Source organism: Micropterus salmoides, unplaced genomic scaffold (genome assembly GCF_014851395.1).
Source record: "Micropterus salmoides isolate LMB-PRFRI ecotype aquatic unplaced genomic scaffold, ASM1485139v1 Ms_hic_scaffold_13, whole genome shotgun sequence".
NCBI classification, from domain to species: Eukaryota; Metazoa; Chordata; class Actinopteri; order Centrarchiformes; family Centrarchidae; genus Micropterus; species Micropterus salmoides.
The window spans coordinates 5,945,498-5,956,257 of record NW_024040374.1 but is presented as its reverse complement, the minus strand read 5'-3'; the positions used below and the strand labels follow the sequence as shown (position 1 = coordinate 5,956,257).

At 39.4% G+C, this 10,760-nt stretch overlaps 1 protein-coding gene across 1 annotated transcript; it reads left to right on the top strand.

Moving 5' to 3' along the window:
* The first annotated feature begins 2,725 nt into the window (after positions 1-2,725).
* LOC119900341 (E3 ubiquitin-protein ligase RNF14-like) lies at positions 2,726-9,888 on the top strand. The gene is made up of 7 exons (XM_038715197.1): positions 2,726-3,123; positions 3,617-3,747; positions 3,897-4,685; positions 5,155-5,233; positions 6,358-6,570; positions 8,525-8,697; positions 8,831-9,888. Exons 1-7 carry the CDS (start codon positions 2,970-2,972, stop codon positions 8,972-8,974), a joined length of 1,683 nt encoding a protein of 560 aa, XP_038571125.1. The 5' UTR covers positions 2,726-2,969; the 3' UTR covers positions 8,975-9,888.
* Positions 9,889-10,760: the final 872 nt, after the last annotated feature.

Genomic DNA, 10,760 nt, shown 5'->3' with positions numbered 1-10,760 from the left:
GGGGGGGACCTTGCTGATGACCCGAATGTGTTTCTTAACAGATTCGACTATCTAACCTAACTGCATAGTACCAGTGGTAAACCAGCCCAGCATCAGTGTAGATGACGACCTCATCTACATGCTCCAGAGGGTCTACGCACATCCTGAAATCTCTGAGGCAACTGTAAGAATGATGTTTTTCGACTTCTTGAGTGCATTCAATACAATCCAGCAGGTGAATGCAGGTGGAGTTCCCTGGGTGACAGAATATTTAACAGCTAGACCTCAATACATGTGGCTCCAAAATTGCATTTCTAGGACTGTTTCAGTAAAAGGGTCCCACAGGGAACCGTTCTGTCCCCATTCCCGTTTAGCCTTTATACATCCAACTTTAAATGCAGCTCTGACACCTGTTTTCTTCAGAAATATTCAGATGGTTTAGCTGTTGTGGGCTGCGCCAGGGGAGGATGTGAGGGTGAATACAGGAGCACACTTGTGGACTGGTGTAATAATAATAACCACCTCAGGCTCAATATCTCAAAGACCAAAGAAATTGTCATTGATTTTAGGAGGAAGAGGCCCAAACCAGATCCAGTCTCCATTCAAGGAACAGCTCTGGAGCTTGTATCCTACTAGTACCTAGGAATACAGCTGGATATCAAGCCAGCTGTATTTTTAAGATAAGTCTTCCAACCTCTGCTCTGTGTACTTTCACTGTTGTGGCCAGTTCTCTTTTTCTTTGGAGTGGTGTGATGGGGGGTGGGTGCTTACACATCTGACAGGAACAGACTCAATAAACTGATTAAAAAGGCAAGCTCCATTATTGGCATCACACCAAGTTTATCCTGCCTGTCGCTATTAAGGTTCTTTAATATGAACATATACATATAGTCATTTGGCTGATGCTTTTATCCAAAGCAACTTACAATTGCTATATATCAGAGAATACGCTGCTGGAGCAGCTAAGCGTGAAGTGTCTTGCTCAGGGACACATTGGTGTCTCACAGTGGATTTGATCCTGGGTCTCTCACACCACAGGCATGTGTCTTATCCACTGCACTATCACCAACATATCATAACATAATATGAAATAACTGTCTTTGTATTTTATTATTGTATTGTTACATACGCCTATTTTAGAAATGCAATACCCTTTGTGGCATTGGATTTCTTTTTAAATCATTTTTAATTGTCAATTAAACAAAGATAAAACTGAAGTTATTGTTTTTGGAGCCAAGGAAGAACGATTTAAATTCAGTGCTCAGCTTCAATCTGTAATGTTAAGAACCAGAAGTCAAGCCAGAAATCTTGGTGTAATCATGGACTCAGACCTGAATTTGAGGAGCCACATTAAGACAATTACAAGGTCAGCCTACTATCACCTGAAGAATATATCACAGATTAAAGGACTTATGTATCAGCAAATACCTGGAAAAACTTATCCATGCATTTATCTTCCGTCGACTCGACTACTGTAACAGTGTCCTTACTGTGCTCCAAATCCATCAGACAGCTGCAGCTGATTCAGAGCGCTGCTGCTCGAGTCCTCACTAAGACCAAAAAGGTGGATCACATCACTCCAGTTCTGAGGTCTTTACTTTGGCTTCCTGTATGTCAAAGAATTGATTTCAGAATCCTGCTGTTAGTTTATAAAGCACTAAATGGTTTAGGGCCAAAATACATTTCTGATCTTCTGCTTCGTTATGAACCATCCAGACCTCTCAGGTCGTCTGGGGCAGGTCTGCTTTCTGTCCCCAGAGTCAAAAATAGCAGCGTTGAAAGCAACGTTCAGTTATTATACTCAGTATATCTGGAACAAACTCCCAGATAACTGCAGGTCTGCTGAAACTGTCAGTTCTTTTAAATTAAGACTGAAGACCTTTTTTTTTTTTTACCACCGCTTTTAATTAAATATTTAAGACTTTTCTTTTTACCACTGCCTTTAACTAGTAGATTGATAACTTACACTGCACTTTAATGTTTACTGTCCTGTTTTCTTTTTCTTTGTTTTTAGATATTAACACTATTTAAAAAGCTTAGAGTGCTCTTTTGATTCTACCATCTCACACAGCTGATCCTCTGTTAATACAGCCGAGTAGAATTACAAGAATTAGATCCCTGTTTCGTTCGCTGTTAACTTGTTGACAAGGCACACTGCCAACCGCTTTTACCAGAGTTTGTATAGTGTGGACAATCTGGATTTTCAGTGACGACTGTATCTAAAGAAGGGTAAGCGAAGTGTTAAAGGGCTGGAGTCCCCTTAGGGTTAGAGTCCCTAAGTAACTAAATAGAGTGAGAGATGAGAAATCAAAGGAGTAAAATAAGCAAAGGTGGGAGACCTGCCTGTTTTTATTTTCTATTTAACTTTTAAAACTTTTTTATATTTCCCTGTTGCTTTTATATTTTATGTAAAGCACTTTGAATTACCTTGTTGTTGAAATGTGCTATACAAATAAACTTGCCTTGCCTTAAAAAGTTTTTAGCTTTTATTATTAGTATTATTAGAATTATTATCATTATTATTATAGGGTTTTAATATTATTTTAGCTTATTTGTTTTACTTTTTAAAAAAGTTTTTACTTGATTAGCCTTGTAGATAGATCGCTGTCTGCCGTTGTGCCAGATCTGAATGTGGTTGCTGCTGTAACAAGTCTAATTTCCTGTGAAGGATCAATAAAGTGGGCATTTGAGCAAATAAAGGTGTGTTTAAATGTCACATGGTTAATATTGGCTTGTTTCGCATAGTAATAACAGCAGCACTGCTTTTTTAAAGGTTGCTGCTGTAGCGTTATTCTGTAGCCTGCATCATAAAAATGAGTCAACAGAGGGACAGAAAACCGAGAGCAGGTTGGCATACAGACTTCCTGAACAGCGAGGATTAAAATTTTACACTGAGGGCGACCAACTAATTCAAACTTTTTTCGAGGAAGCAGTTTCACAAACAGTGCGAGGAGGACGGGAACTTTGGTACAGTGTTTGGTGCGGGAGGTATGAATGCGGACAAGGAGGAGCAGGAAGACGAACTTCTCGCCCTACATGGTATCTTTGGTTTGGAGGAGTTTGTCCGGGATGAGTCGAAGTCTGCCGGAGAGATCCGAGTATCTGTTGAGCTGCCTGCAGACTTCACTGTGGTTCTTAAACGGGGTAAATCTTTTTATTGTCGCAGATGCAGATTTGTTTTTATAGCCAGAACAATATACGAATATACAGCAACATCACATAAACCGACTTAAATTGTCATGTCTACATTCATAAATCTCGGCACACAACGGTGTCAGCGAGGCAGTTTGTTGACTAGAGAAACATGTTATTGACACGAATAGGTTTGTTGAAGTGCTGTGACTGTACGAACTATGTCTGTGAATTTGCTTTGCATGGGAATGAAACACTGTTAACAAAATCATTTTGAAACAAATGTTATGTATTGTAATATAATGGACATAATTTCAAGATACTTGTTTAAAAACAAGTGTTTTCTAACATATGCCCAAAAAGGAAAAGACTGAATGGATAAGTTCAGGGTCTGCTCCCTGTTGTGTGAAAGAAAGAATCAAAGAAACCAGGATTGTTTCTTCGCTTCACAGGTCTTGTTTATTTGCTTTGATCATGTTGTCCTATTGTGTTTTTGTTTCCTAAGGTGAGACGCTGAGACAGTATGAGATATCATATCTTCCACCTCTGCTTCTGATCTTTGAACTCCCTGAGGACTACCCATCCTCCTCTCCTCCATCCTTCAGCCTCACGTGCAGCTGGCTGACACACATGCAGGTAATCAGTAGAGGCAATGTCAACTCAAATGTTATAGGTTTTTTTTTTTTATTACAACCTGCCAGTGTGTGTCACAAAGAGAGAGATGAATGCAGATTGCAGAGGGTTAGTTCAGATTACATCAGTCTATTTGCCCTCTCCTCCCGCAGCTCTCTGCACTGGCGGCCCAGCTAACTGATCTCTACCAGGCCACTGGGGGCGCTGTGGTGCTCTTCTCCTGGGTACAGTTTCTTAAAGAAGATGCCCTCAGGTTCCTAGAAATCACTACTATCCTGGAGCTCCCCTCTGATGAAGACAGCACCCAATACTATAGCCAGGACACATTAAATGCCGCACTCAGAGAACCAAAGAATAATCAATACACTCCAGAGTCAGGACCCTCAGATAACCAAAGTTGTAATGTGTCAGATCCTTGTAAACCAGACCTCTCTGAACCATCCTTGGAAGATGAGCATTCGATAGTGATTCTAACTGATGGCCAAAATCCTTCAACCTCAGACTGGACCAGCACAGACTCTCAGGGAGCTGTGGCATTAGACTCCTGCAAGACTGACCAAAATAATTCCCACCACAGCCAAGTCCCACTAGATCAAAGTGGACAAGGAGCTGCTTCTCTGCCAATCCACTCAAGAGAATCCCCCCAAAATGAAGACCACACCCTCTCTGGTCTCTCCCTAACTCCGTCACAAATTCTCCTGTCCCAGCTCTTGATCTACGATGCAGCCCAGCATCGGAAAGTGTTTGCCACCACAGTGTTTGACTGTGGTGTGTGTTTTATCGGCCGGCTCGGTTCAGAATGTGTGCAATTGCCTGAGTGTGGCCACATCTTCTGCCAGACCTGTCTCGCCCATTTCTGTAAGCTCCAGATAAAAGAGGGGGACGTCCAGGGTGTCACCTGTCCTCAGGCAGACTGCAATGCAACCCCTACACCTGCACAGGTACAGTCCTGACCCATCCATCTGTTCTCTCTACAGCTGTTTTGAGGCTTTGGGAAGCAGGACAAAGTTTAGAGCTGTGCTGAAATAAGTACCTTATGATATGAATTATAAAAAATATGAAGTAACATAATATGGAGTATAGAACAAGTAACAAAAGCAAAATTGTCCTAAAGTACAGTAATTTCCACCACTGGAGATACGGCCATGATGTGTACTGTTAGGAATGTTTTGCAGTGTCAAAATAAACGTAATCAGTAATCACCAGTGGACAAAGTATGTAGTGGCAATAATATTTCAAAATTTGCATAATGCGTATGTATCTTCATATGTCATTCCTGACGTCCAATTTCTTGCTACTTTTATGTGGATATATACACCTAAACAGAATAAATCACTTACATTATTAAGTGACTTCCCTAACACACTCTCTTTCTGCCTTCTCTGCTTCTCTATTTCACCTGTTCGGTAGGTGAAGAGTTTGGTAGGAGAGGAGCTGTTCAGCCGCTATGATCGTCTCCTGCTGCAGAAGACTCTGGACTGCATGGCTGGTTTGTTTCCCTTATATTCTTGTTAAACTGAGGATGTATTCAAGCCTTTATAGATTAGAATGTCTAGTGAAAAGAATATAGTGTATATAATATGGTTAATTAAAAATAATTTAAAAAATCATTGATTACTGCTTAAGAGTGTATTAAAATGTGGTTTTTTTTCTTTTGCATTAAGCATGTGATTTTTTGCTGCAGTTTTCAAGCCAGCCGTAAAAACAAGACCAATAAAAATATGAACAAACAGACACAAAATGTTTGTAGTCATAGGTGTCATGGGGACATGTCCCCAGTGTAAATGACACTTTTTAAAATGGCTGGTTTTGTCCCCATCACTTTTTGAAAGTATTTGTTAAAATGGTTCTGATAAATTTCTTGCAACAATAAATGTTAATTAACAAATAAGAATGCTTTGAGAAAGATTTATTTGCACAATAAGAAACATGCAATGCAATGTAAATATCTAAGAAACTAATGTGTGGTACTAAGGGTGTACTAAGGGGTGGTGATGGTGCAGTGGATAAGACACATGCCTTTGGTGTGAGAGACACAGGTTTGAATCCACTGTGAGACACCAATCTGTCTGTGAGCAAGACACTTAACTCCTAGTTGCTCCAGAGGTGTGCGACCTCTGACATTTACAGCAATTGTAAGTTGCTTTGGATGTAATGCACAGCGTAAGCTAAAAAAACAAGTTGCTGATTACTACATTATATACATTATATATATTATATTTTGTATTGTCACCTTACACCTGAAATTTGTGTTTCCCTTTAAATATGTATGTATAAAAGACATTTCAACCATAAATTGGTCCGGAAAATGTCTCCAGAAGGCAGGAAATTAAGTGTTTAATGCTCAAAATCTTCTGGGGGAGGACCCCCAGACCTCCCATGTCATATATCGCAGTACTGAATATTTTTTCTAATATCTTCTTGTTTTGTTCACGCTTCGCGAGCAAGTGTATCACTGCACCCCTAATCTGAGCCCTTAAATGTCCCCACCACTTTTCAGCACAAAGTGACGCCCTGGTTTTTAGCACCTTCTTATTAATATCAAAACAAATTTAACATTGGGTTGATGTAAGAGTCTGAAGAGAGATTTGTGCTTTTCTCCCCTCCTCTTAGATGTAACCTACTGTCCTCGGCGTTCCTGTGGTTCGGCCGTCATTCAGGAGAATTCCAGCACTGCAGCCATGTGCTCTGTGTGCAAATTTGCCTTCTGTGTTACCTGTAGACAGACCTACCATGGAGCAAATGACTGTCAGAAAAAGATGAACACAAACAAACCAATAGAAGAAAAGTCACAGCAAGCCGGAGCAAACCTGCCACAGTCACAAGGTACACAAGCCTACGTGTGTGTGTGTGTGTGTGTGTGTGTGTGTGTGTGTGTGTGTGGGTTTATTTAGAATTTAAAAAATTGATTAGTCAATCAACAGAACGTTAATCAACATCTGTTTTGATCATTTTTAAGTAATTCCTCAACTTTCATTTGTGAGGATTTGCTGCTTTTCCATGTATTTTTTAAACTAAAATATAAAGTAGTCATATTATGCTCATTTTTAGGTTCATAATAATTTTCAAAAAACACCATATTTTTGTCATACTGCACATTGCTGCAGCTCCTCTTTTCACCCTGTGTGTTGAACGCTCCATTTTAGCTATAGAGTGATGCATCGCACCTCTACAAGATCTTTGTTGGGAGTTGCACATGTGCAACGCCAAGAACTACTAGCCAATCAGAAGCAGAATAGGGCGGGTCATGAGAAGCAAGTAAACAGGGGCGAGTTCAACCTCAAAATGTTTTGCACCAGTTTGCAATGTTTTCAGATTGAACAACATGTTTCTTTGCAATGTTGCGCAACAGGCTTCGAGATATCTTTTCTTCTGTTTGGTGGGCGTGTCACAGGTGTTACCCAATCATCTGCAAAAAGTTGGTAAACACAACGGCGTTAAAAAGGCAGGGAAATGCATTGCACTTGCGTAAACAACAGGGGGTCAGGGAACCACCGTTTCCGTTGAAAAAAACATTTTGCTACGTTTTGTCTGCGCTGAACTCAGTCCAGGACTTTGGTTCAGCTGTATAACTACATAGACTGAAGTGGTGAGAGTGGTAATATAACCTCTTTAATATGTTTGGGTTTTGGACCGTTGGTTGTACAAAACAAAAATTTGAAGATGTCATGTCGGACTTTGCATTGGCCATTTTTCACTGTTTACTAACATTTAATACAGTTGCATCTCAAAAAAAATAATAATTTGAATATCGAGAAAAAGTTAATTCGAACTTCACTGAACTAGACTGAGAAATTAAAGGTTCAGGAAACCTTTGCAGATGTTTTGAGTTCATTAGCTGATTAGAGCCCTTCTCAGGTCGACATTTCTCTATTATAAATTCTACATTCTAAATTTCCATAATATTTTGAGATACTAGATTTTTGATTTCCATGAGCTGTAAGGCGTAACGATCTAGATTTAAAAACGCTTGTAATATTTCACCTCATGTGTGATGAATCTAGAACATATAAAAGTTTCACTTTTTGAATTAAATTACAGAAAAGAAAGGAACTTTTCCATGACATTCTATTTTTTTTGAGAGATGTAGACCAAACAAATAATTGATTAATAGAGAAAAGAATTGGCACATTAAGAAATAATATCAATAGTCTTTAGCTGTTGGCCTATTTACAAAAATTAAGCTTATCATTTTGTTCTATCAATATAGAAAAGGGGCGGCGCAGGCCTTTCTATGTGGAGTTTGCATGTTCTCCCCACGTCTGCATGGGTTCTCTCTGGATGCTCCAGCTTCCTCCCCCCGTCGAAAAACATGCAGACTAGGTTAATTGGTGACCCTAAATTTTCCTTAGGTGTGAGTGTGAGCGTGAGTGGTTGTTTGTCTATGTGTGGCCATGCGATGGATTAGCGACCTGTCCAGGGTGTACCCTGATTTTCGCCCGATGGCAGCTGGGATTGGCTTCAGCGACCCTGTACGCAGGATATGCGGTTGACGATGGATGGATGGTTATAGAATCAGTTAATTATTAAAATAACAGAAGATTATAATTTTATTCCTGGGATTAAATTATTTTTCTGGGACAGTCGTCAGAGAGGAACCTGTGTCTTAGTGGCAGCAGATGACATGACTGGTTGATATTTTGATAATGCTGTAGATAACAGGGTAATAGGAGCAACCTTTGGTCAGTCTTTAATTACGGTTCCATTCCTGGATTGAATGATTAGTTTGTGAGTCGATGTGTATCTAATGAAATGCTTTTTGTTGCTGTGTGTGTCTCAGAGGGAATAAGAGCTCTGTGGGATGACTATGCCAGTAGCAGTAAGTACAGGCAGCATCGTCTGGAGAGCAGATACGGCCGCAGGATATTGCAGGGCACTGTGGTGGAGCTTCTGAGTGAAGATTGGCTAGCGTCTAATAGCAAGAACTGCCCTCACTGCTTCTGCAGAATACAGGTATTTATTTATTCACCTGATGCACACATACACATGAACTCAGCACAGACTATCCTGTTACCGCATTTTTATTACAACAAAAAATAACAGAATGTTGACTAACCACTAACACACATTGTGTTTTGTGTTGTAGAAGGAAACAGGATGTAACAGGGTGATGTGCTCTCAGTGTCGACAGTGGTTCTGCTGGGTCTGCCTCACCATACTGCCAACATGTGGTGGAGACTATCATTTTAAGAACCGTCACTGCTCTCGCATCCAATACTACCCAGCCTAGTGCCTTAGCTACTTTTACCACCAGCCACTGACCGCCAGTCATGGAGGGAATGGAATTTGCATTGTTTATTCTATATTCAAATTTCTTTTACACTGGACTACGCAGATAATGCAAACATGCAAGATGATGTGGAGCATATTTTTAAACCATCTCTAATCATCTCAACACAGAATCTGTTCACTATAAACATTCGGTGTTTTAATGCTCTTTTGCTAAAGATGGGCCAACAAAGTATTTCAGTCACAGTTCATACACAAACCAAAAACATCAAAAATACATCAAAAATTTAAATTCTAGATGTATTTTACATGTTAATATCAATTTCAACTGAAGCTTTACAGTCATTCACAAAATTACACCATGTGTCTTTCTGTATCATGACCAGTAGATGATGCTACACTATCATTCAGTGTATGTGACATGCATATCTGCAGCTGTGGATGCAAAGATGATTAGTCTATGAAAGAAAATCACCAGTGTGCCTTTTACTTTCCCCTCATTTAGGTTACTTAGTGGGGTAGCAATGATGATTTTTTTTACATTTTTACATTTTTGCTCTATCTACCAATCATTTCTTTGATTTATTCATTAATGATGTGGTCTAAAAAAAATCATCAAATAATAAAAAGACTATGAAAAAACAAATACTCACATTTGAGAGGGTGAAGAACTTACTTATAAATGACTTAAACAATAAATTGAGTATTAAAATTGTTGCAGTTTAGTCTTCTGTTGATTGACTAATTATTTAGGCAACAAACCTTGCAGCTGCAGGGGGAGTTTTAAATCCTTTCAACTTCCTCAAATGTACCTTAAAACTTCAATTAAAGCGTAGTACCAATTAGTCACCTGTTCCCTTTACTGGCCTGGTGGGACTACATGTTTTGATAAATAAACACAGGTCTCAATTAGAAGCCTGGGCTTTTTTTATGGAAGTTCTTTGGACATATAAAACATCTTGAACTCCAGGAGACAACAAGCAAATATGAAAAAAAAGATCCTTTAATTTAAAATTTTAAAGGGTTATTTACATGAATGGTTTTGATGAACACCAGATTATGTTAAAAATCATAGCATCAAAGCATTTTTAGTAAAGTATACTGTATTCAAATTCAAGCACATTCCTTATCTTGAAAACAACTTTGTACAAGACTTTGTACAACACCTGAGACCAATAGTGACCTCACCGCACTGGGAAGGGTTTTCTGGACTGCACAGCAGGACAGTAAGGAGATGGGCTGACAGGTCATCTGAACACACAGCGGCTTAATACAGTAACAACAGCAAGACAGGCTTCTCTCTGATCTGTTTGCAAGACAGTCTGATCACAGTTTAATCATCTATGGAAGCATAGAAGTAACAGTAAAAAAGAAAGAAAGAATTTATTGTTTCTGTGATTTCCTTGTGTCAGGGAATCTTCTGAATAAACATGTCTTCCTACAGACAACAAAGTCACACCAGTCAAATTATGAAACCAACATCTGGCCTTTTACCTGCTAAAAGTACGCCTAAAGATAAGATTTCCTTTGTGTATGTGTGCCCTCATTAACATTAAACAACAAGGCCAGACCCAGTGTCCTTTGGATTGTATACAATAATGACCCCATTCAGGGTGTGTCAGGGTGGATAAGGAACCCACAGGAATAGTGGTTAACCTCCCCTGCAGGTTCCATGTAAATGGTAGTTTTAGATGGTGGTATTTGTATTGCTCCTAGTCTTTCTGACCACTCAAAGTGTTTTACATTAAATCACATTCACACGCATTCAAACACTGATGAGCAGGATG

Coding starts and splice junctions, on each gene's coding strand:
- LOC119900341 (XM_038715197.1), top strand. CDS start 2,970: ATGAATGCGGACAAGGAGGAGCAGGAAGACGAACTTCTCGCCCTACAT. Junction 3,748..3,896: donor GCTGGCTGACACACATGCAG/GTAATCAGTAGA, acceptor CTCCTCCCGCAG/CTCTCTGCACTGGCGGCCCA. Junction 8,698..8,830: donor ACTGCTTCTGCAGAATACAG/GTATTTATTTAT, acceptor TTTGTGTTGTAG/AAGGAAACAGGATGTAACAG.